The sequence below is a fragment of the Spodoptera frugiperda genome, chromosome 25 (assembly GCF_023101765.2).
Source record: "Spodoptera frugiperda isolate SF20-4 chromosome 25, AGI-APGP_CSIRO_Sfru_2.0, whole genome shotgun sequence".
NCBI lineage: Eukaryota > Metazoa > Arthropoda > Insecta > Lepidoptera > Noctuidae > Spodoptera > Spodoptera frugiperda.
Window position 1 is genome coordinate 2,861,594 of NC_064236.1, and position 27,139 is coordinate 2,888,732.

Consider the following 27,139-nt stretch of genomic DNA (forward strand, 5'->3'; position numbering starts at 1 on the left):
CTATTGAGTCAATCTTTCATTTTCTTACCAGCATAGTACATAGCTGTGCTGACGGTACAAGAATAGACTTACCCCGACAAACAGCATCCACTCTCTCCAAGCTAGGTGCATTTATTGCGGCCGCTTCCTGCAAAACACATCTTTAATATAAGGTTACCGTCTTAATAATAATGAACTATTAAAATAAGTAATAGAGTAAAAATCCTATTATTTACTTATAAAAGGGCAACCAAAGCCTACACCAAAATACATGGTAGGATTGATAGGTTTTTAACATATTATAACACTGTGTAGTGTAGCATTTTAATTAAAGGCTGCCACAACATGCATTAAACAAAATACAGTATATATTATAACCATATTATGTTCACTTAGCTAAAAAATAACCAATATCAGTAACCATATTGCTTTTAAGGATTTTTTCATGTCCTTTTTTTTATTATAGGGCACATCTTATAATGTAAAGCTGCATAGTATAAAATATAATGAAGATTTTTATATTGAAGCAGTTGTTTCATACGGAATATATGAAATATTAGCTTACCTTTCGATTTGCTGCATCTTCGTTCTCTATCACTCCGAGCAAACGGCGTCTGATGTCACTTGCTGATATGTCGTTCTGAAATAAAAGAGAATTACAGTGAACAACCAATGCCATGGCACGCTCCAATGAACCAACCAATCAGAGGGCTTAGTGCGTTTTTTTTAAAGTTTAACGAGATACGATCTGATTGGTTGGTTCATTCACATCGGCTAATCAGAGCGCCGTACACGCTCCCGTTTCGATCTCGTGCTTAGCCCTCAGTTACCAAAATTCAAATTGCGCAAGTGTCAAATCCTGACTAGGTAGTTAGAGTAAGGAAACTATTCTAAACGCAGCTCCACACTAAGTATACCGCCTGGGTCCTGAATGCGTTTACAAACATACAAGTTCACAAACATATTACACCTAAACCAGAAACGACTCAGTAGTATATATTCTTCATAATTACGTCAGTAATTTTAATTAATTTAACATGTCTCACGATAGTTATAATAAAGTTTCCAAAAGTATATCATACTTGGCCAACATCCTGTAGTTCGAGCAGCGTGGAGTGTGGATGGGTGCGCACGCGCAGTTTTATGGTGATGCCGCCGTAGTATTGCAGGAGGTGCTCCCCGTCCGCGGCCACTACCGGGGAACTCCACTCAAGTTCTACCTCTTCTGCATTAGAAATTATTTTAGAAATTATTGTGTTAATATGTAAACAGGCGTATAGTATAAACGGATTGGGTTAAAAATTATATAAAGCTTTAAAATATACACCCATGATGTGTTGTTCTAGTTTCTTACAGATAAAGTTATGTCTGATAAAAGAAAGTGGAAAAAATAGCTCAGTAATAATATTGAAGGTTTCCCCCCATCACCAAAAAATAAGGTATAGTTTTAAAATCAATAGAAATTACCTTTTCCTTTGGCAAATGTGAGGTAACACGAGGCAACAGATGTCGCTGGCATGCCTTCGGGCGGATAGCGGGCGCAATGCGCAGGAGTCGAATAGTGGACCGCCGCGTTCGGTGGTACTGTACACCACCATGGTGCTCCTGCGCACTCTGTTACAGCCTGTAAGTCAAAAATATGATCAAAATAGCATGTTTGTACATACAAAATATATACCTTGAAACTAATCGAGTAACCTCGTCAAACAGTTACGTGATCAAGACAATATGGTTCTGTAGTATATTTCACGAAAGTTAGTACACTAATAAACAGTTTAGAGGCATCTAACTCACCACAGTATTTGAAGTAGACGGTTCATCGGGGAAGAGCACTGGTTGGGCGACGGCTAAGGTGTGGTGGGTGTGGTTGTGCACGATGAACTGAGGACACGGGTCCGGCGCCACCACCACCAGCCAACGGTTGTCGTTCTTTATCTGAGTCACCACTATTGGCACCTGGATAGAATAGAACAATAAATATGTTATATGGATCTGTGTATGTCGTAAAATTGGAACTACGTTATGACATTTTCTGGTGACTAAACTGCGATAACACAGCTGTTGGATTATGACACCGCATGTACGCACCAAACTAATTGATTTCCCATCACAATACTCCGTCCATAGTTTTTAAAAGGCTCAATCCTTATTGCTGCAACTGAAAACCAGTGTCACAGAAAATGGTGCTTGCAATTGTTTTATCTATATTTTTTATTTGATTTTCTTTTAATACTTCTTTGTATATATTGTATTGAGGTTTCTAGATTGCCACCTGTATTAGTTTCAGAAAACAAATACAAATATTTTCCCCAACATGGATAACTTACCGACTGCATAGAGGAGTCAATGAGGGCTACGGCCCGTCGTAGCGGTGGCACTCCGAGCCGGATGGGCACGGGCGCCTGCATCGGGTTGGTGCCGGACGAGAGAGACAGGCACAGGTACGTGCGCAGCTCCGACGGGTGCCCGCCGCGCCAGCGCCCGCGCAACCAGAAGCGAGTCAGTGGAGTACCGTAGACACTGCAAACGATTTACAGAAATAAATAGATCATTAAATATGAGCGCCTGAACTGGTCATATTATGCCCTCTTCCCGTTTAACGAAATAGGGAAAATATCGACTTGTTTCATTTTATGAACTTCTTGTTTTATGTATAAACCGGTAAACGGCCAGAGGAACACCTGACGGTAAGCAATCAGCGCTGCCCATTGACACCCGAAGTACCAAAAGCGTTACCAGTGCGTTGCCGGCCTTTTGGGGGTTAAGAACTTGAGGATAATTGGGGGTACGGGGAATGGGGAGATTAGGGAAGGGGAGTAATTGGGTTTCTGATAAGATTACTCATACGACGAAACCCAACGCAAGCGTTGCGGCACGTCGGTTTTCTGTGAGGCCGTAGTATCACACATCAACAGCCCATAGTACTGTTTACTGTCGGACTACAAGACACACACTATAAAAGTTTCAAGTTAATCAGAAAGCGCTACTGCTGTCTCTATTAAATATGTAATATAGTCCAGTCAAATAAGGTTAAATTAGGTAAGAATCTCGGAATGCGAGATACCCAGCTGTAATTTTGTATATACTTATATATGGACCCCCTAAAACTTGTCTCAAAACCTACATATGGTAGGGTGTAAGCAACCCTTAAAATTCAGGGTCAAAGGGCCCAAAAATCGTTATTTTGCGGTTTTTTCGAAATATCTCATTTCCTATGGGTTTTTGGTAATTGTATTCAATAGCAATATTGTAGCATACAAAATTCTCTACAACTTTTGTTATAATTTTTTTTATACGGTGAACAGTTTTCGACATAGAGGGCGGAGAGCGCGCGGTCACTGCATATCATCAAAAATTTTTTTCGTCTCACCTATCCGTGATTGTTGTCTATGGATAGGACATCCTAAAACCATTTTTCGTCAAAATCAATCGTTTAAAAGATAGACGCTTCCAAAGTGGAAAAATGAGGTCTATCGAATGTGTACTGCCCTCTAACTTTTAAAATAAGTGAGTAAGAAAACTAAAAAAAATATATGCTGTAGATTTTAATGGAAACTTTTAATGAAAATTGGTTTGAACGAGATATCATAATTAGTTTTTAAGAATTGATTAAAAGAATTGAGAAAGTGGAAAATTAAGTGTGTTTTTATTAAAAATGTATCAATTCTTAAAAACTAATTATGATATCTCGTTCAAACCAATTTTCGTTGAAAGTTTTCATTAAAATCTACAGCATATATTTTTTTTAGTTTTCTTACTAACTTATTTTAAAAGTTAGGGGCAGGACACATTCGATAGACCTCATTTTTCCACTTTGGAAGCGTCTATCTTTCAAACGATTGATTTTGACGAAAAATGGTTTTAGGAACCATGACGTATTTTTTTATGTGCTATCCATAGACAACCATCACGGATAGGATAGACGAAAAAAAATTTTTTGAACAGATGCAGTGATTGCGCTCTCTCCGCCCTCTATCTCGAAAACGGTTCACCGTATAAAAAAAAAGTTTAGACAAAAGTTGTAGAGAATTTTGTATGCTACAATATTGCTATTGAATACAATTACCAAAAACCCATAGGAAATGAGATATTTCGAAAAAACCGCAAAAAAACGATTTTTGGGCCCTTTGACCCTGAATTTTAAGGGTTGCTTACACCCTACCATATGTAGGTTTTGAGACAAGTTTTAGGGGTCAATATACAAGTATATACAAAATTACAGCTGGGTATCTCGAATTCCGAGGTGAATTCCTAAATTGACTGGACTAATACCTTATTCGACCTCTTCAAACCTCCTCGAAAATATATGTAACATCAACATTAAATTGTAACATACAAAGAACAGTGTTACAGTACCTTCCCTCCTTGACAGGCGCGACCACTTTGAATGACTTGGGGCGTAGGGCAGTGGAGTCGTCCATGTCGTTTGGAACTGCTACTGCTGATACCTGTGTGTTTGTACAGAGAGACCACACATAAGAATAACTCAACATACTCTTAAAGTAAATTAGTCTTAAAATATAACCGATTTATTTTAAGGCCATTTTGCAAGAAATGTATTACAAAATGTCCAAAAGATTTCTATTTTTGCTCGCACTGCACACTCGCAGATACCAAATTAATTAATAACCGCCGTACTCAGAGTCATTTAATGGTTACTTTTCGATACAAAATCGGTACTAAGGAATAGTTTAAGTAATCATTAAATGTGTCTGAGTGTGGCAGTTACTTCTCTACGCATTTTATAAAATACTAGCGACCCGCCCCAGCTTCGCATGGGTGCAATGGTGATATATTATACCTGTATTATACATAAAACCTTCCTCATGAGTTACTCTATCTATTAAAAAAACCGCATCAAAATCCGTTGCGTAGTTTTAAAGATTTAAGCGTTCATAGGGACATACAACATGACACATGACAGAAAAAGCGACTTTGTTTTATACTATGTAGTGATTCCTTTAATGCTTCTTACGACCATCAATATGTAATTTTTTACTTTCAATTGTCTTCCAATCTTGAAGTAATGATAAATAATCAATGTAATAGAGATTATTACAACAGTTTCACGTACCATGAGTTCCGTGTCGAGCCTGTTAATGAGTACGTACGAGGTGGACACGCCGAGCACGTTGATCTCCTTCTTGATCTCGTAGTACAACGTCAGCAGTGCCACCTGGGGTGTATCAACAACAGATAATAAGGTCTCCTTAATCGCTTCCGATCACAGTGTCTAGTTTGTCTAACTAGACTAGCCCAGTACGCAGGCGATGTTATAGTACACAAGTGTGTGCACAAACACATGTACACCTGTTCCCTCACTCTCTAAATCCGGAAACGTCAGAGAGGTCTGGCGCAGGATCAACGGCGACACATGGTTTTCGGCGGCACGGGGGTGAGACACCACCGAAATTCCTACCTCCGGGCTGATAATAGTCATTTTGGTTTGTAAATGCTATTACCACCTTTTTTATTCAACGCGGGAATCGAATCCGCGACACGTTGCACAGCAGCTAGTTACCAACCCACTGCGCCCGCCGTGCAGTCTTTTAACGGCAGTATCAATAATACAAACGAAATTACTTAAATTATGAGTTAAGAGTGTGAGAAAAAATCCTGTCTCTTATCTCAGAAATGAACTCAATAACTCTTAAGCGCAAGCGCAACATATAGAACAATATACAATCTGTGCAGTTGGAATACTAAATTAACTGAGGAACTACAGAGATCTAAACCTTGTTTATATTCCATCGATGCAATAGACTTAATTTAATTAAGAAACAATTTCCGATTTGATCAGACGAAACCATACATAATACATACATAACTTCACGCCTTTTTATCCCCGAAGGGGTAGGCAGAGGTGCACATTACGGCACGTAATGCCGCTATACAATGTACACCCACTTTTCACCATTTTGCCATATCCTGGACACAATTCCAGACTCCGTGCTACTACTGAGAAATTTTCGAAAATCTGAAAAAAGCCCAGCAATACTTTGCCCGACCCGGGAATCGAACCCGAGACCCCTTGTTCGGCAGTCGCACTTGCGACCACTCGACCAATGAGGCAGTCGAAACCATAAGTTTTAAAGAATTAGCAAGTGGATACAGGACTGCGTAAGTAGAAATAATACCTTCTGGTTGCAGAGTATGGCGAAGTTGGTGGCGTGGTCGAGAGCCACGTGGCCGGGCGGCGGGGTGCCGTACCGGCCAGGGTCCTCCACTGACACTTGGAGCTGGCTGCTCACGAACGTCTCGCGGCCCATCTCCACTGACATGAAGAACGGTTTCTGAAATGGTAGGTACTTATATTTTATATGCAAAATAATGTAGTAAAAGGCTGTTCATGGTGTAGTCAATCGGGATGGAAAATCGTAATTGTCAAAGAACCAATGACTGTTAAGTCAAAACTGCGTCTAAGCTAAATTTTATAGTTAACTACTTTTTTGAAGGGGAAAGTCATCCAGTGACTTCTCCCGCCTTGCGAGAGGCAAGAGGGATTGTCAAAAGTCTTACTGACTGAAAACCACCTGTTTCTACGGCTCTTTGAATCGGAGCCGCAGTAGCCCGCTAGGTAGTCTGAAGCTGTTACGACATAAAATGTTCATTGTCGTGGTTTGAACTAGTAATGAAGATTTTCATAATTTTAGATCACTCACACAATGTATCACTCCGGTCGAGTTTAGTCAAGTCAAGTCTAGTCAAAATTATTTATTTCAATTAGACCAGGAAGGCACTTTTGAACGTCAAAGCAAATATAATAATATTAATAACGTCAGTCTGTCAGTCAGTCCTCTAGTGAAGCTATTTGCTCGTTCCAAAGTGTAGATTCCTATGGAGAAGAACGAGCAAGAAACTCCATAGGTTACTCTTTCCAATCAGATTCACAATACAATTCATGGTTACATTGTTTCGATTACTTCAACTATGTGAGAACAATGTAAAACTAACATTTAGTCAAAGTGATAGAAAAAGAAAATAACCCTGAGGACAACAAACTTAATGCAGTCTGGTTTCAGTTTACCCATTTGTGCCGAAGCATAGGTCTCAAATTATATGAAATGAGCGTCGTACCTTGATGATATTAGTGGGTGGTGAGATAGCAGTGCCGGGCTCGAGCTTGCAGAGCGGCGCGGCGTCGTACGCGCGCAGCGTGAGCGCTATGGGCGTGGCGTTGCACATCAACGCTACTGGACACAGCTGGACCTCCAGGCTGCAGCCCCCGCCAGCGCGCACGGCGGTGTAGCGCACCTGTACGACATTTTCATGTTTGAATAAGCCAATTATAATGAATGGTTTTACTTTGACTTTCTGTTGAACAACACTTATTAGTAAACACCACAGGTAATCGACGTTAATGGAGGCCATCAACAGTTTCCTATTGGCAGTCAATGGATAAATTAAATTTTAGTACAAATTTTATTTTGGTAGTTTTAAAGTAACACAGTAAATTGGTCTGTATCGAATTTAATCGAAATCGAAACTTCGTGAGTCAATCAGACGGACAAAATATACGTTACGAGCGTACAAGGAACTGGCCGCGATGAATGCTTTGCCACTACATCGAAGCTAAGCATAGAGGACATCACCGACGCAATGCGTTGATGCATCTCGGCGTATTTATTGTTTTCTCTGGGTAAAATGAATGGATCCGCTTGTACAAATGAAACAAACTATATGTTTTCTTAATATTAAACGAAACTTTACTTAGATTTAAACTTCGTGTTACTTACAGTGACATCACATCGTGGTTGTATGAATGCAGCTACCCATTCTCCGTACCAGTGTCTAGCGACGACAGAGTATGGCCATTCGGACGACGCATTACGGGCCGAACGTTTCAACCTAAAAATTTAAATGGTAAGCACCGTACTTATCGATAATTATTAACATACACTTGTAGCTTTAACCTTGTACTACTAAATTTAATTATTTTTATTTCGAGGGGCCTCGACTACTTTCGAGTCATACTAGAGCTCTTAATCAGCAACGTAACTAGTGCGCGGCCTACAGCCTTGTGGCTTCAACCTGTTTGTTGTCGCTTGAGCTGCAATGGACGCAAATTATACTATTATGCGCTAATAGCAATAAAATCTTGTCATCAATAGCTTACCATCGCAGGACGTCCTTGATGACGTCATCAATGTTGAGTACAGGTGATCGTTTGTCAAACACGGAGGTGTCGGTCACACCGTAGTGTAAGGGCACCGCTTCTCTCGTCACCGGGCACTCGATGTTCCTGTGGGTGTTATTGAAAAATATTAGTTGTATTTTTGGTGCTGTTTGCTAGTGATGGTATGAGATTATGAGTTCAATTATGTTGTTAAGATGTTTGTTACTGCGGATAAAGATAATCTAAGGGTATTAGAACAATCGATGTATAGTCGATCGATGCTATCTATCGACATCGATCGACGTTGATCAATAGGTGTAGTAGCTTTAATTAATCAACGGACACCGGTCGAGCAACCGGTCGGTCGATAGCATCGGTCGGCGTAGATTTGGGGCTAATGAAGCCCCGAAACGTAGTCTAGTAGGAACTATAGATCGACGAAGACTAATCCAAACGTTTTTTTTTTTTTTGTGTACCCTAATAGATTATAAAACAGATACATGACCAAACCTTATTTCATTATTTAAAAATGACGATCAAGAAGGTGTTAGAAATATGAAAAAGATATTAAACTATTGATGCCATTTTTTATATATTACTAGCGGACCCCGCGAACTTTTTTTCGACTTGTGATTATAAACAGTGACAGATAAAATGTTAGTATAAAAAAAAGGTATGAATACAACACTTACTTTTTCAATGATATGCTAGAAAACATTGTAAACATAAATAAAAATGAAGAACTGCCTACAAACTTATTTTCGTCTATGCGAAAGCTGAATATAGTTTGTTTAAAATCTTAATTATAATGTTAATTGGAAACAAATAATTTTAACACGTTTGATATTGCGCAGTAATGAAAAGCCATTATCGTCAAAATATGCTTTATAGGGACAAGGCAAGCCGTAAGTTGCACGCAATGTAAACAACTGCTAAAGTCAAAGCCATTGTCTTAAGTCGCCCGGATGCTATCAATTGATAAATACGACATTAATTTCTCAATCAAGACTGCGCAACTGCAGACGGTAATAATAATAATTGAGAATGACGATGAAATGCTCAAAATTCATGGAATTTTTCCCATTTTTTGACAACATTTATAATTAAAACATGCTATAAAGTAAGACACTCACTTATACTGGAAGGACAAGCTATGCCTGGTGGCAGTAGTGCCTGGCGCCTGCAAGTGAGTGCTGGACCCGCGGCCCGGTGACAGCTGCAACATCGGCGGAAGCTGTGTCTGCTCCGATTTTCCATCCTTTGTCGTGGATACACACGGGTCTGTTACTATTAATACCTGGTGGAGAGAGAAAGGGAATTTATAGTTGCTATCTAATACTATAATTGTAGGTAATACTGTACCGCCGTATAACCGTATATTCTCGAAAAGTTTCACATTTATAATATCATATCAATATATTAAACTTACTTCTGTATCAAGCGGTAAGTGTGAATGTAACACGTATAGAGGCCATATAGTAGCAAGGATACGCCCATCGCTGCGCCCGCGCACCACGCGACACCATACTGACACAAACTGGGTTTCTCCATCGGTTGGTACTGTGAAAGTTAGAAAAATAAGCTGATTATTGTAACCTTCATTCATGTATTTCATCCTGAAATGAAAAAAATGATCTGTGATCAAGTCTATAAATAACCAACTAACATTGTATTTACCACTTGTATAATATTGTGGGTACCAAAATAGAAAAGATATTCTTGTTTATGGCGTTAGAAAGGTGTCTAAGCCCAGTAAAAAATTATTACAAGTGATATTTTACTAAACCCTTCGCCCCCCCCCCCCTTCTGATGTTTCGTGATATTTTGTGGAACCCAGTCCCCTAAATGAGCACACGTGATGAATGGACGTCCCCTTATTATGTGTTGAATGTATTAATGGAAGAGCGCAATAGTTACCTTTGACCAACCACGGCACGTTTTCTTTAGGGCACTCCTTGAGCGGTATGTCGCCTGACCAGCAGGTGTTGTGTGACATGAGCTTTATTCTGTAACCACACAGTTATCGAGGTTATGCCAAGAAACTATTATAAGTGTAAGACATTTAATGTTGTAATATCTGATGCTAAAAGATGTTCCATTTGTGTTTGTCAATGATTTTTGGCGGAACATAGAGTACTTATAAAATCCCTGTATTCACAAAAATAAATTAATTTTGAATTTGAATTTCGTGAATCAACTTCATAACAATTTTACAAATACGGATTTATTGGAGTTATTTTCTCTAAAATTACATTTTTTAAATACTACAAAATACAAAATAAAATCTATACATATAATAAAATCGTAGAAAAGTGCTGTCTGTACATTGAAAATAAAAATAAAAAAAATAGCAGGGGTTATTGTTATGTCGATGTCGAACCCAAAAATGTAATTAACTTTTTTTTTGTCTGTTTGTCTGTTTGTCTGTTTGTCTGTTTGTCTGTTCGTCTGTGCGCGCTAATCTCAGAAACGGCTGATCCGAGTTGGATGCGGTTTTCACGAATATATTGTGGGATGCTTAAATTTACATTTAGTGTTTGTTTCATGTCAATCGGTTCATAAATAAAAAAGTTATGTCAAATTAAAGAATCACGTCGAACATTCTATGCTTATACCATTAATCTCCGCAACTATTTGACGGATTTGGTTGAAATTTGGTACAGATATAGTTTAGAACCTTAGAAAGGACATAGATATATTTTTATTTCAAAAATAAAAATAAGAAATAAATTATTTATAAATAATTCTATGTCGATCGTTACACGACTTCGGTTCATGTTATTGTTTTAATTTATCGAAAAAAAGTAAATAAATAGTAAAAAGGTATGAAAAAAATAATATCAATATAATAAAACATTTAGTACAAAGAAAATGCTCTAACGGAGTATAGATAATTCTATGTCGATCGTTACACGACTTCGGTTCATGTTATTGTTTTAATTCATCGAATAGTGGTCCTGCTGTTTCGTATATTCTAAATAAATTGGTTTCGTTGTATTTGTCAATTAATAAGTTTATTTGTTGGGTTTGCCTGGTTTTCTGGTTAAATTATTTAACGTAGGTTTAGTTTGATATCGATTATTAGTAGTTACTGTAGTTAGTTTTTTTAATAAAATTGTAAGTCTAATTTATTAATTAATTAGATAGATTAGATTTAAATTATTTAGTTTAAGCTTGGTTATTATAGCATAGAGGATAGGTTGTAATATAATTTGTTTTTTAATTGTTATAAATTCGTAATTCGTAGCTTTCTTTAGTTTTAAGTTAGTTTTCATCTTAAGTTCGGAAAGATTATAATATTTCTTTAGTTTAAGTCCGTTTTTAAACTATTTTTTCAATGCCCTAAGTGAGTATACATCTATTAAATTCAAACGCAGAGCTCATTATGTTGATTTTTGAAGAATTCCCTGGAATATCTTCTACATCTCATTTTTGAAGAGATTCCGCGAGATCGGGAACTATGTGGTTAAAACCAAAAATTTGCCGGAAGTCACTATTCCACGCGAACGAAGTCGCGGGCAAAAGCTATTCTAAATAAATTGGTTTCGTTGTATTTGTAAATTAATAAGTTTATTTGTTGGGTTTTCCTGGTTTTCTGGTTAAATTATTTAACGTAGGTTTAGTTTGATATCGATTATTAGTAGTTACTGTAGTTAGTTTTTTTAATAAAATTGTAAGTCTATAATTTATAAATTAATTAGATTTAAGTCGTTTCTTTTAAATTATTTAGTTTAAGCTTGGTTATTATAGCATTGAGGATAGGTTGTAATATAATTTCTTTTTTAATTGTTATAATTTCGTAATTCGTAGCTTTCTTTAATTCTTTAGTTTTAAGTTAGTTTTCATCATAAGTTCGGAAAGATTATAATATTTCTTTAGTTTAAGTCCGTTTTTAAACTATTTTTTCAATGCCCAAAGTGAGTATACATCTATTAAATTCAAACGCAGAGCTCATTATGTTGATTTTTGAGGAGTTCCCTAGAATATCTTCCACATCTCATTTTTGAAGAGATCCCGCAAAATCGGGAACTATGTGGTAAAAACCAAAAATTTGCCGGAAGTCACTATTCCACGCGAACGAAGTCGCGGGCTATAATAAATCTGTAGAAAGGTCAATTCTGTTCATTGAAAATATAGAAAAAATAAATAGCAGGGTGTTACTGGATCGATACCAAACCCAAATATGTGATTATTATTTTTTTGTCTGTCTGTCTATATATGTTCAGGCATCACGTGAAAACTAACGGTTTGATTTCGATGAAACTTGGTATAATTATATCTTATTATCCTGGACATAAAATAGGTTACTTTTTATCCTGGAAAAATACGTAGAAAAAAATCTTTATTTTCAGTTTTATTCTGCTCAACAGCAGTAGCTCAATAGAGGGATCTTCTTAATTATTATGGGCCTCGCCGTATTTGGGTCCAATAGATATTTATAAGATGTCATTGTCAGAGTTACTCAAAATGGAGAAACAAAAACGAATACCGACATCCGCGCGGACGGAGTCGCAGGGCAGAAGCTAGTAATATTTAAAAATATAAAAATAGGAGCCGACTAATAGCGGGAACATGGTCCAAGCTACCGGTGGTTAGGGCTCCAGAGACAGAAACCTTCTCACAGTACGAACCGTTTCGAGGAGTACTGCCTTCTGCATCAGGCTCTTGATCCATCCGCCCAACCCCAACCTCCTAAGGTGATTGTCGAGGCTGTTGGGTATTAATCCGTTAGCCGACACGACTATCGGCACAACGATAGCCGACACGACTATCGGCACAACGATAGCCGAATCCACATTCCACATGTCGACAACCTCGTGAGCCAAGATATTTATTTGTTTATCTTTTTCAGCTTTCACGAGGTTCTCGTCATGGCGGATGGTAATATCGATTATCATCGTGCGGCGCGCTTGTCGGTCTATCACCACTATATCGGGTCACTATGTTGGCTACAATAGTCCTATCAGTGATGATAGATCGATCCCAGTACAACGTGATATGGCCGTTTTCGAGAACTGGATCGGGCACATATTTGTAGTATGGAACCTCAAACTCAACAAGTTAATAGTGCAAAGCAAGTTGCTGGTGGATAATCTTGGCCACCTGATTATGTCTATTCAAATATTCACCATTAGCCAAACGACCACAACCAGAAATTATATGTCTTATGGATTCACCAGGACTATGACATGCCCGACATATGTTAACAGTCCCATCCCTAATAATATATTTTCGGTAGTTATTCGTAAGTTTCTCCAAAGAGATTACTGAATCGTAGCCAAGATACGGACGCTAGAAAATCTACACTGGGTCCATGAAGGGCCCGGAAGAAGCGTCCGTGGAGCTCCTTGCATAGCAAGGACGCAAGGAGCTCAGCTATCATTGACGCTTAGTACCACAGGTTTGCGCCAGTTCTCTTTTACTAAATATAGTGGAGTGAATCCATTGTCCACTGCTGCTTCTTCTCGATGCATACCCTGCAGGTTGCACACCTCACGGTTATGAAGGGTCTTAGCATTTAATAAGCCTCGACCCCCACACTTCCGCGGGATGTACAACCTCATGATCGATGAACGAGGGTGATGCATACGATTTGCAGTCAGCAGTGTTCGGACTCGCCTATCCAGGGTATCAAGTTCAGTCTGAGTCCACTTGAGTATACCAAAAGAATACATCAGAACCGGCATGACCCAACCGTTATAGGCTCGCACCTTGTTTCCGCCTGATAATGAACTTTTTAGCACTTTATTCAGGCGGCCTAAGAAGCGTTCCCGTAACGATTGTTTCATGTCCGGTCCATTAATGCCTAATCCTTCTGACATACCCAGGTACTTGTAAGTATCATTTGCGGAGAGCGCTCTTAGTTTTGTGAAATCTGAGAGTTCTAGACCCTCAGATTCCACAATCCCTCTTCGCTTTACATGCATGACAGCACATTTATCTACTCCAAATTCCATTCTGATGGAACTACTAAATTTTTCAGTTATTTTCAGTAGTTCCATCAGTTGTTTCTTACTTGGAGCAAACAACTTGAGGTCATCCATGTAAAGCAAGTGGGATATGACTAGACCCCTTCTCCGCAAAGGATAGCCTAGCCCTGAAGCCTCCAATAAAGTACTGAGAGGATTCAAGGCCAAGCACGAACCATAGTGGGCTCAGACTGTCACCCTGGAATATTCCTCGCACTATCCTTACAGGTTCTTCACTCCCTTGGATTTGTCTACATCCTGGATAGCAAAGCACAGTACTCCATTGCTTCATACATGACTGCAAGAAGGCGCGTAGAGTTGCATCTATTTTATACAACTCCAGCACCCTCATGAGCCATGTATGTGGCACAGAGTCATATGCCTTTTTATAATCTATCCAGCATGTAGACAAATTCTTTCGGGACCGACGAACCTGTTGGCTTACAACCATATCAATGAGGAGTAGCTCCTTAGTTCCACGAGACCCCTTCCTACATCCATTTTGAGATACAGACATAATGGAATATTTTTCAATATGTTTTGTTATTTTTGTTCTCAAAATAGATGTAAGAAGTTTATAGACCGATGGTAAACAAGTAATTGGTCTATAATTTTTGGGTTCAGTGGAACTACCTGATTTATGGAGCAGATGGGTAACGCTTGTTGTTAGAAATTGGGGCAACGATCCAGCTTCTAAAGCTGCCTGGAACTGCGATGCTAAGCGAGCGTGTGAACTGGTGAACCATTTGAGCCAGAAGTTGTGCAGCCCGTCTGGCCCCGGTGATTTCCAATTTGGGACCGAACAGGCTGCACTGCTCACATCAGAGGAGGTGATTATCACCTCCTCCATCTCTGGCCCAGTTTCACACCTCCGCTCAACATCACATATCCAGCCATCCTCTGCGTGGCTAACAGGCACCGACCAAATGTTGCGCCAAAATGTGTTAGTGTATAATTATCTTTCTAACTAACCGTGTATAAAATAATGATGTTATAGATAGATGCCACTCTCACCTTTTATGGCAAAGTGGCAATTGAATACGACTCTAGATGGCGTAACGACTGCAGCAAGTTCGTGTTTACCTCAAGAGATGGCGTTACACAACGTTTAGATAGAAACTTGTTTAAACGAGAAGCCGACCATAATAATCGAGTCCACTCTACTATAACATACATAACGGTCTGGCTGGAGGATACTTTTGGTACATTATAATTAACTACAATCACATCGACAGCTTACAGGCTGCGTATTGGAGATTTCAGTCAAAAAGGTTCAGGTTTATCAGAAAGCATTGCTGCCCGGTTTCTGTAAAACGTCTGGTTCCTATGACACCCGTTAGTATGGTTAGTCGGCTAGTACGACACCCGTGAAGAGTAGAAGGAATGGCCACCTACACCTCCACCAATGCTACAGCATTTTGAACCATAGTACAAAAAGATACTTACTTGAGCACCATCTCGCAGTCGGTACTGCAGACGACGCTGCGGCCGACAGTCTCCGATGCCATCTCACCCGAGCACACCGTCTGCCACTGGGAAGCTTCATTGCAGTGAGCACGGACCTGCACAAACGTATATTTGTCAAACTCTAACTCTCCCTTTTTATGGAATAAGTCGGTAAACGAGCAGACGGATCACCTGATGGTAAGCAATCGCTGAAGCCTATGAACACTTGAAACACCAGAAGCATTACAAGTGCGTTGCCGGCCTTTTGGGGGTTAGGAATTTAAGGGTTGTTGGGGAATCGGGGAAGGGGGTAATTGGGCCGTGCTATCACTCAAGTCGAGCATACCCATTCGTGGCGAAGCATGGCTCTCGTACACTTGTTGTCCTTGCCTAGATATTGTATAGATCATCACTCATTTATAAATATACAATGGACGAGACAGCATTAGATTAATATATCACTTACCTTATACAGTAGTGTAGCTCGGAGCATATTGGCGAGCACCAATCTCCCGGAGAGGTGCATGTTCCTAGCGGCTCCTGTCTCCTCAACCTTCACATGGACGAAGGCGCTTGTCGTAGAAATTTGCTTGCTGTTCGTTTGGTCCGGAGTATCGATCCTTAGTCGGTGGGTGCCCGCCAAGAAAGGTATACCTGATGTGCAAAACACAAACTTCAACATGTTTAACACTATTACATAGTTTATCCTTTTTCAAAATTAATTTGAACGTCAGGTTTTCAGTAGGAATATAAGTAAATATCTGCATTTAAAGAAGAATTTGCGTAGCAATAACCGTTTATAAACCTATACAATATTCGCCACTGTGATTTTCAAACCTATAGTTCGACCGCTCAGAGAATGCGTTCCTGACACGTCGCGATTAAACTGACGACGTAACTTTGTAATGGCGTTGCAGTTACGATAAAAATATTTTTGCTGGTTGTTTACCGTTTTAACAATTGAGGAGTATTAAAACAACATTATTATATCAATAAATCAATGAATGGCACTTAGTTTGGCACAAAATTATAAAATTTTGTGCCAAACTGAGTGTCAAATAACTTGGTAAACAATATTTTTCTAAATCTATACTGCGCTATTACAAGGTTATGTCAGCGCTTTATATTTTGTAGTGCTGTGCTAAAAAAACAGGCAAGTATCGTAATCTGTTCTTATACAGGAATCGGATCGGATCGGATCGGAGTCTGATTAATATTCTGTACGCACATTAAATTCAATGTACTTACTTTATTGCATAGAAATAGAGATTGTAACTTTGTAACAAAGAATAATTTTATTATATGAATATATATTTACAAAACACAATAACAATTTTATTATATATTTTTGGTATCCACTTAAATAACTAAAATATAAATATTAAATGATTCTGTCAAAGGACCATGCAAAAAATCGTCCCATATCATCAACAGATGCCAAACCTATGTCATTAAATACATCTAGACATTATGATTATTTTTTACTATGGCGACATCACTGTAGGATATGGGGTTATCGTGTAATAAAAAAAATATGTTATACTTATACAGTTTTATGAAGTATTAAGAACTGAGTTAAAAATGTACTATTTAACTAAAAAAACTCGAGAGAGATTAGCCGTAAGACGTAGTATATCCTCCTTCCTTGCTCCGTTACCCCGACCGCACCCTTTCGAGGCCTGCGCCCGCACACCTCCCTCAGTCGTGGCTAGTACGTTCTGCTGTGTTCGCGCCGTTTATTTATGCGTTATCGGCTTGTTTGCGACTATTACTAACCTCTGCTTGTTTATTGGACCTTTAGGGAACAGAGAGTAAAGTTCCCTAAGAAAAGGAGGATCCTCCGACCAGACGAGGTGAGCAGCCTGGCGGGCTTTCTGCCCAGCTGTTGTTCGTTGGGATTTTCTATCCGTGTTAATTCGCATGTAAACTTCATATGTGCGATTCAGAATATTTATGACGTCATCCGTTGATTTGCTCGTCGATAGTCTATGTGCGACTTCTGTCATCTGTCAATTATCAGGTGTCGCCATATCACTCCCCCTCAAGACCGGAGGTCAATCCTGTTGAGACGGCGGTCGATGCTTGAGATGGCGGTGCCAGAGCCAGTGTAGATTGTCCCTAGTTCCAGTGAGTCGGAACTGTGCCGCTGCATGCCCAGTGAGTCGGGTGCGCGGTGCAGGGCGATACTCCAGTGAGTCGGAGTAGTAAATTGTAGCAATTGCTTTTTGTAATTATCGTCAAAAATGTAATTTTTTATTTTAAAATAAAAATACTTTATTTTTTCTAAACTCTTATTTTAAAGAAAACCCCATCGAATTCCGAACTAAAAATTGGTACTGTACTTTTCATGGGACGTAATAATGATATTGAAACTTGTTCCATGTCTGTTGATGGGATGGGACACTGCCCAACCAATTTTGGCATGGTCCTTTAAAACGAAAATAATCTTAAAATAATGCGGCGGTTCATTTTGGAGGAACGGTAATGAACTCAGTGTTATGGTGTGCCCGTCACTAGTCGTGGCTAACTGATAGGTGTCAGGAACGCATTCTCTGAACGGCCGAAGTATAAAGATTAACAATATTTCACTAGCGTACAATACCACACAAGTGATAAAAAGAGCAAACTTACTAGAAGACCAGTGCCAATCTGCTGAAGGACCAGCCAGTGCGAGCCGAAGCCTCTTGGGAGCCGTTGGACTACGCCATCTGGAAAATTAACAAAGACTTTAAGAATAATTCTGAAAACAGGTAACCATGAGATTATTGTTTTAAAAAAAAATGCTACCATCTTGTGTCATGAGTTTACTTTCAAATATACAAATTCACATGCACTTTGCATCGAGATACGGAAAAACCACAACTAATTCACACAACTAGTTATTCCTGCGCAAATGATCCAGCACGTTACCTATAGGCCAGTTTGGCACCCGGGCCGAGTGGTACAACTTCTTCGGTGTCCTCTTGTCCTACCCTCATGGCGGACACGCAACTATTGTGTATCCAAAGCGACACTCTGCCTTCTAATGTCACGGCCGCCTCGTCAGCCGCCAACGAGTCATCCTGCTCAATCTCTTCTGACATTTCCTCATCATCCTCGCTCACAGATGCCGCAATCGAATTGGTCAAATACTGTAACATTTATACAATACAACAAATCTGAAAACACTTTATAATATTTTGATTATACGTAGGAACTGTAAAACGATGAACGCTTATCGCCACATGTCACGATAGATATCACTAGTAGCGCCAATCATTATTAATACTACCAATACACCAATAGATGGCGCTTTTGTCTAAAATCCATCCTCATAATATTTCCTATGCCCAGCAAGATATTTGTTTGCTTACAAACACTTCAATTGGTCATAAGAGCCTCCCTTTTCCAAATTAGTTGCAAATGTAAAGGTTTTCTAGTAATGTAATGTAAGATTTGATAACGATAATATTATTATAAGTACATATATTATATTCGTAAAATATATTCGTAAAATAGGCCAAAAACTACACTAGCGCCTAATGAGAAGCACAAAATCGTCTATTAGACTGACCTCGTCATACGCCACCTTCCAATCTTGACAGAGAGACTGCAGGGTCTTGAGCCTTGGTATTTGCAGCGCTACGTGAATGCCAGTAGTCAGGGCGCGGTAGCGGGCAGTCAGTAGTGAATCTTGTTTGCTTGATAAGCCACCTTGTAGGCGGAACTGTTCCACCATCTCCTCCATCGTTCCCGTCGAACAGTCTATTATGTCGGAGCTGGAGACAAAAGAATAAAATTTTATCTATATCATTTTAAACGAAAAGTTGTACTAGGTTATGGGCCGACGTTTGGCCGCTATCTCGCCTGATGGTAAGTGATGATGCGGCCTACGATGAAGCACGTCTGCCCATAAGCAACCTATTCACTCGGGCTTTGAAGACACCCAGGTTATACCCATCAAGAAACACAGACTCTGGCAAGGAGTTCCACTCCCTAGCTGTTCGCACAAGGAAGCTTGAAGCGAAGCGCTTCGTGCGTGTGGGTGGGATATCCACCATGAAACGGTGACGCCTCGTCGATTGTCTTGTGGTTCGATGATGGAAAGGACTAGGAGGAATCAAGTTGTGCAGTTCCCCCGCACACTCTCCGAAATGTATCCGGTAAAAAACGGAAAGGCTTGCAACCTTACGCCTGTGTTCAAGGCTTTGAAGCTGGGCCTCCACAAGCGAATCATCATTCATGAGCTTCTTGGCACGCCTTTCGATGTGTTCGAGCGCATCCAGCTGGTATTTAGCCGAGCCGTCCCAAAGGTGAGAACAGTACTCCATACATGACCGAACCTGCGCTTGGTACAGGCTCAGCAGTTGTTTCGGTGTGAAGTACCGTCTCACCTTCCAGAGGATACCCAACTTCCCAGCCAGATGCGCCGTCGACTCTATATAAGAGCCGAAGCTTAGCGTTGAGGTCGAGGACGTCGTTTGAGGTCACTGCTGCTTCATATATTCAACTTAGCGTTAAACACAGGGACATATCCTAAACGTTGGAAAGTTTCCCGTGTGCAACCTATCCCCAAAACAAACGGTCATACACTTGTAGTGAACCGCTCTGTTAATACTAACCTTTTAACGTTAGTCGATCTTTTCTCGCAACACTTAAATAAAAACATTCAGGTCAATGTTATCTATTTCGGACCCGGGTACGTCCTAAAACTGCGACCAGCCACCGAGGAATGGGCAGCAGCATTACCTAACTGCGATCCCCAAGCCGCCTGCCAAGCGTGGGGATTACGGCACCCCCCCCCCCCCCCTTTCACTATGAGCGACAACAATATTACACGGCCCCCAGTCCCCGGCAGCTCCGCTATTCCTGATCTAGGTAGCGGATCAGGTAACGGCGGAGCAGGGGGTGCTAAGAATCCCCGGCAGAGAAAGCGCTACCACCCCCGACGAACTTTGGCCCTGGCAACGCACAACATCCGCACACTGCGGACTGATGAGAAGATTGTCGAGCTGGAGGAATAATTGAGCAAAATACGGTGGGACATCTTGGGACTATCTGAAATCCGAAGAGAGGGTCAGGATACGATAGTCCTAGATTCCGGCAACTTGCTCTTCTTCCGGGAAGGTGACCGTAAATCCCAGGGTGGTGTCGAATTTCTCATCCGCAAATCTCTCGTCAACAACGTGTGTGAGGTTGACAGTGTGTCGAACAGGGTAGCGTACCTTATACTCAGAATATCTAACCGGTATTCGCTGAAAGTCATACAGGTATATGCGCCGACCTCAACACATTGTGTCGATGAAGTAGAGGGTCTGTATGAGGAAATTTTAAAAGCCATACACTCCTCCGAAGCACACTTCACCGTTGTGATGGGGGATTTCAACGCAAAGGTGGGCACACGGAATGGCGATGAGTTGAGAATAGGGCCATTTGGATATGGGCAGCGAAACCATCGGGGCCAGCGGCTGGTCGACTTTATGGAGATGGAGAGACTCTATTTGATGAACTCCTTCTTCCAGAAGCGACCGGCCAAGAAGTGGACATGGATAAGCCCTGATGGTTTTACCAAAAATGAGATCGACTTCATCATGGTGACCGAGAGACGTATATTCAGTGATGTCTCTGTGATAGCGAAGGTGAAAACCGGTAGCGATCACCGTATTGTCAGAGGCACACTGAATATCAATGTAAAACTAGAGCGGTCACGCCTGGTGAAGTCCACGCTCCGCCCTGGATGTGCTCAGATCCAAAACCCCGAGCAATTCCAACTCGAACTGCAAAATCGCTTCTAGTGTCTAGCCGATTGTGGAAACGTGGACGAGATAAATAATGGGTTGATGGAAACTGTCCGAGCAGTGGGGTCAGAATTCTAAAAGACCCCCCGCCGAAACAGGCCCCAAAAGCTCTCCGACGGAACCTTAAAGCTTCTTAAGGATCGTAGCGAGATGAGGCTGCAGTCTTCAGTCGATATGTCTGAATACGGCAAGCTCAATAGACGAATCTCGATATACATGCGACGTGACCTGCGGGCCTATAACGCCGCAAGAGTCAGAGGCTTAATTGAGCGAAACAAGGGCTCAAAAGTCTTCGCAAAGAATTCGTCTGTTGGGCAAAGTCAAAAGATGAGGCTGAAGACCGAGGATGGCAGCTCAACACGGCAACCCATCGTCGGTACAGCTCGGAACCCATGAGCTAAACTGACGCGGCACTACACTGAGGATATCCCAGACATCAGCCTGTACGAGATTAGGATGGCTCTCAAACAGCTTAAAAACAACAAGGCGTCGGGCGATGACGGAATCACGTCGGAACTTCTGCGAGCGGGTGGAAAACCGATACTTTTAGTCCTCCAGAAGCTATTCAATTCCTCTCAAGCTGCTGGCCTTTTAGAAAGGCTCAGAGTCGCCCAGCGCGCGATGGAGAGGGCTATGCTCGGAGTATCTATGCGCGACAAAATCCAAAATATGGAAATTCGCCAAAGAACAAGAGTTACAGACATAGCTCTCAAAATATGCAGGCTGAGGTGGCAATGGGCAGGCCACGTCGCTCGGAGGACTGATGGCCGCTGGGCCAGGAAGGTGACTGAGTGGCGACCGCGGACCGGAAGACGCAGCGTGGGCAGACCTCCCACTAGGTGGACCGACGACATCGTCAGAGTGGCGGGGAGCCAGTGGATGCAGATGGCGGCTTGTCGTTCTACGTGGAGGACTAAGGGGGAGGCCTTTGTTCAGCAGTGGACGTCTCTCGGCTGATGATGATGATAATGATGATGATGATATCTATTTCGACTTCAAAAAGGCGTTCGACAGGGTTGACAATGATGCCGCAGTATGTGAGGCATAGATATTTTATTTCGGCTCCATATCAAGTGTGATATGGATTTTGGGACCGATGCTATTTGGCCTAATGGTGAATGACTTAGAAGCTTCCCTTAAATATGCTGGGTGCTTACTTTACGCGGATGATTTCAAACTGGTGTACGCTATTCGGATTATAGCAGACATGGAATCATTGCAGAGTGACATTGATTCCGTAAGTAACTGGTCTATTAAAAACCATCTTAATTTCAACACAGCCAAATGCAATGTGATGTCTTTCACTAGAGCTCACAAACCCATACATGTGGATTACCATTTGGGAGGAGAGAAGATCCAACGTGTCTATTCTGTAAAAGATTTAGGGGTGTTGTTCGATCCTCGTCTTACTTTTCAAGACCACATGCGGAAGGTTACCAAAGACTCATATCGTAGATTAGGATTTGTAAATCGCAATATGCGTGAATTTGATAATATAGCAGCAATTAAGCTGGTGTACATGGCTGTCGTTAGAAGTAAGCTGGAATCTGCGTCTTTGGTATGGAATCCTTATAAGACTACTTACGCTCTCTTAATGCTCGAAAAAGTACAAAAGGCATTTTTGAGGTTTTTGTACAAAAAAAAGGGTTTGGCTATTACCCTTTTTTATACCCTACTAAGTTTTTGTTAGAGGTGAGACGTAATTACTCCTTAATGATTATGATCTGTAGGACGTTGCGAGGAGAATCTGACTGTCTAGAGATTGTGAGTCGGGTAGTACGGCTGTCGGTACCGAGGCTGCTTACACACCAACTTCGACCGCGTCAGCATCCCTTATTAGCTGTCCCGGAAGCGCGTACAGTGGCACATGCTAATTCTCCGCTGGTCCGAGTACTCACCATGCTCAATTCTCTCCTGACCTCAGCACCGGAGTGTGATTTGTTTGCAATGAGATGGATAGATGTGTGTCGTGAATGTTTGAGATTTTGTGAGAGGATGGATGTTAGGTAATATAAATTAATATTATGTATTTTGTAAAGATGTGTTTATGTTTAATTACTATTTAGGTATATAATTTTTGTTTTTGTTTTTAATTGTATCTCTTTTGTTGAGAATTGTATTAGTTTTTAATTTCTTCTTTTGGCTGTATAACGTATTGGCGTAATTTGTAAATAATAAATAAAAAGCCTTAAGCCGGGTCCAGCGAGTGTAACGTGTAATGTAAGATTACGTGTAATTTAGCATCAACAGTGTGGACGGCGAACGCAAAGCGAATTGTGAACGCAAAAATATTTAAGCTGTTTCCACTCAGTTGCTACGAACATGCCGAATAGGAAGGTCGTGATAGCTGATCCTCTACATCTCTTTCCAATGAATGAGCAATATCATTCCAAGCATCGTGTTTCAGATTTTTCTTAAAGTATTGCGGGTTTTTTGGATCCCAAATAATAGGTTTTCGTGATACAAACTAATAAGTTCAAGCGATTGTTCGTCACTCCACATCATGAACGTACATACGACACAACCGTCACGAACGCCGTCCAAACGAGCACTGCGAGCGTCTTTGTGTTCGCGCGAAAAACCGACAGCCGATGGATCAACCCCGAGCGCCCGCAGCGTTACATGTAATGTTCGTACGTCCACACGTAGAATTCGTGTTACATTACACGGTGGATTACATTACACGTTACACTCGTCTGGACCCGGCTTTAGATATATCAAGCGAGATCGCTAATGCCTTCCCGTGCTTCTCGATGATTTCGCTCATAATGTGGGTGGCATACGCAAAAAGGTCCCCACTGCCGATCGCTGAGGAGGTCGTTATGCAGCGTCTTATATACCTCCTTCTGTCGGATGCGAATCTTCGACATTTTCGTCTCACAAATGCTATGTAGAGAAGGAGGCATAGCGCCACCAGTATCAAGACATGAAGACTCCGCAAATAGAGAAGCAAACAAGTTCGCTTTCTCTACTGCGGTGTGAGCCAGCGTCCCGTCAGACCCCAGGAGAGGCGGAAGTGAGGGGCGGCAGAAGTTCGATTCAACCGCCTTGGCCAGGGACGAAAACGCTTTACTGCCCGCTTGATAGGAAGCCTAGAAGTTTGTTCCCTATTCGGCCAATGTGGTTGAACTGAGCCATCCGCAATGCCTTTTGCAAGACTTGGCAGCCCGGTTGAAGGCTCTCTTCTTCTGAGGAGTGTCGCCAGCTTTACGGCGCCTGGCATCTGCCCATGCCAAGTATGTCGCATGCTTTCGCGCCTCAGCACGTCCGCAGTCGGCATCAAACCATGGACGAGTGCCACCGAAAGATGCTGCATCCGAAAATGGAATGTAGTATTCCATGCCCTGACGCAACACCCCCGCTACGGCATCCGCACAAGCCGCACGGGTCACTGGATGAGAAGCAAACAGGCCGCCAAGGATAGGATGCAAAGAAAGATCGCATCCCATCCCAATCTGCTGACTTGTACCGCCACATCCGCCGAGATTCTCTGGGACAAGGATCCTGCGGGGATTGTGTGGATACAGATTTCACCAGACAGTGATCAGAGCTACCCAGGGGTGATGAAACTGACACTGAGTTGCTGTCTGGATCAGTTGTCAGCAGAAGGTCTAAGCAGGTGGCAGTTTGCGTATCCCCGTGAGCCCTTGTGGCCTCGTGGACAAGTTGGGTCAGGCCAAGCGTCAGCGCACGCTTACGCATATCCCTCCCAGCATGGTCAGTGCACTGGTATGGGAACAGCCACTCCTGGTGATGGGCGTTAAAGTCCCCCAGTAACACCAACTGGGCCGAAGGGTACCTCTGCCGAGCTGCATCCGCCGCCTCCACTAGGTATTGCGCTAATCTGGTCGTCTCCAAATCTCCGCTGTGCGACCGATAGACACAGGCATAGAGAATTTTCTCCATGCCTGTGTCCATCAGTATCCACAATGTAGAGTAACTGGGGTCTTCAAAGTTTCGGAGAAGCCGGTAACAGACGCAAGTAAAAGTTAGTGGCAAGCTATCCGCCTTTCGAAGGTTTGCCACAGTAATAAAAATGGTTGTGTGTGGGTTTTAAAAAATAATTATCTAAAATTAGTGAGATTATCTATCCAATTATACAATGGGCATTGTTCATAATGTATAAAATTTCGTAATTGAAAAACCATTTCGAGGAATAGACTTACTAATCATTATGGACTAATTAAAAATTTTAAATATTTATTATTTATTGATATTTAGTTTTTTTTTATTGTAATTCACAAAACTGATGTACAATCTCACATTCAATATATAAAATATAGGATATAATGTCGGATTGACATCTACTAGATGTGAATCCGGCATGCACATAGTAAGACACATAAAAATAATACCTTAACTAATCTAATCCAAATAATTATGCAAACTGGTGTAGCTAAAATACGGTTGACCTTGCTTGTCCTTCAAATCGGACGTATACATTAGGATCGTTGCCTCATGTTTCAAAAATTAAAAAGTTTTGAATCAAACCTACAACTGTCAAATATAAATGTCATGTCAGTTTGTTTCGGTTTTGTTTACAAAAAATACAAAGTTTCAAATTTTAAGTTTCTTCTGAATAAAGTGAAAATGGAATACAGAAAGTGTTTTGTTCCAAGTTGCAGCAGTAATTGAAAAATAGTCCAAACAAAATCTTCGTTCGCAATAGGGAAGACTTACGATAGAAGTGGTGTCGAGAGCTGGTGCGAAATGTTACAAAGTTTATACTATGTATTGTCGCGAAGATCATTTTAATGTAAGTATCACAGAATTAATATACTCCTATGATATTGTCAGTCCCATTATTGTCCATATCATATGTTAAATTACGTTTTATCACAGGTTTTATTGTTTACAGCCTATATTAAGGTTATTATTATTGACAGTTCTATTCAGACAGCTATTATTGACAGTTGTACTTTTTTAATGCAACCACACTATGGCACAGATACTATCGTTCTGTCCATATGATGACGTCACCCATATCAAAAAGTGGAAAATCTTAAAAAAATATTTTTGATGTCGGTGGCGCATCTGGCTGGTAGGAAGTTGGGTATCCTCTCGAAGGTGAGACGGTACTTCACACCGAAACAACTGCTGAGCCTGTACCAAGCGCAGGTTCGGTCATGTATGGAGTACTGTTCTCACCATTGGGACGGCTCGGCTAAATACCAGCTGGATGCGCTCGAACACATTGAAAGGCGTGCCAAGAAGTTCATCAACGATGATGCGCTTGTGGAGGTCCGGCTTCAAACCCTTGAACACAGGCGCAAGGTCGCAAGCCTTTCCGTTTTTTACCGGATACATTTCGGAGAGTGTGCGGGGGAATTGCACAACTTGATTCCCCCTAGTCCTTTTCATCATCGAACCACAAGACAATCGGCGAGGCGTCACCACTTCATGGCAGATATCCCACCCACTCGCACGAAGCGCTTCGCTTCAAGCTTCCTTGTGCGAACTGCTAGGGAGTGGAACTCCTTGCCGGAGTCTGTGTTTCCTGATGGGTATAACCTGGGTGTCTTCAAGGCCCGAGTGAATAGGTTGCTTAGGGGCAGACGTGCTCCACCGTAGGCCGCATGATCACTTACCATCAGGTGAGATAGCGGCCAAACGTCGACCCATTAAATGTAAAAAAAAGAACTCACGATAGTTTAGTGTCGACCATGGCGAGCGTCCCGGCGGGCGAGCCGTACAATGCATGGAGCGCCGTGGACCGCGCGGTCACACTCAGCACTCGGTGAGAACGCATCAGAGGCTTCGAGACGTAGTAGCCTTCCAGGGGCGTCCCTCCACTGCAAGATAAATAGATAATTTAGAATAATATACTTATTCATCAATGCTAAGTAACTTTA

General features: G+C 41.3%; 1 protein-coding gene across 3 annotated transcripts in view; it reads right to left on the reverse strand.

Annotated features, from left to right (window-relative positions):
• The window catches only part of LOC118268317 (intermembrane lipid transfer protein VPS13B), a 136,378-nt gene that overhangs the window by 17,656 nt on the left and 91,583 nt on the right, over positions 1-27,139 (reverse strand). For all 3 annotated transcript variants that reach the window (XR_004783024.2, XM_050704327.1, XM_035582796.2), the window contains exons 53-73: positions 26,933-27,079; positions 19,064-19,268; positions 18,421-18,641; positions 18,142-18,218; positions 15,977-16,164; positions 15,511-15,626; positions 10,013-10,101; positions 9,525-9,655; positions 9,229-9,392; positions 8,096-8,221; positions 7,716-7,827; positions 7,057-7,233; positions 6,117-6,272; positions 5,054-5,155; positions 4,336-4,427; positions 2,307-2,499; positions 1,774-1,935; positions 1,447-1,603; positions 1,062-1,204; positions 545-619; positions 73-127 (exon numbers count right to left, since the gene is read on the reverse strand). Coding sequence is in view for 2 of the 3 variants with exons in the window: in XM_050704327.1 (XP_050560284.1) it covers positions 73-127; positions 545-619; positions 1,062-1,204; positions 1,447-1,603; positions 1,774-1,935; positions 2,307-2,499; positions 4,336-4,427; positions 5,054-5,155; positions 6,117-6,272; positions 7,057-7,233; positions 7,716-7,827; positions 8,096-8,221; positions 9,229-9,392; positions 9,525-9,655; positions 10,013-10,101; positions 15,511-15,626; positions 15,977-16,164; positions 18,142-18,218; positions 18,421-18,641; positions 19,064-19,268; positions 26,933-27,079 (2,888 nt within the window). In the remaining variant the exon portion in view is untranslated. The remainder of the gene's footprint in view (positions 1-72; positions 128-544; positions 620-1,061; positions 1,205-1,446; positions 1,604-1,773; positions 1,936-2,306; positions 2,500-4,335; positions 4,428-5,053; positions 5,156-6,116; positions 6,273-7,056; positions 7,234-7,715; positions 7,828-8,095; positions 8,222-9,228; positions 9,393-9,524; positions 9,656-10,012; positions 10,102-15,510; positions 15,627-15,976; positions 16,165-18,141; positions 18,219-18,420; positions 18,642-19,063; positions 19,269-26,932; positions 27,080-27,139) is intronic.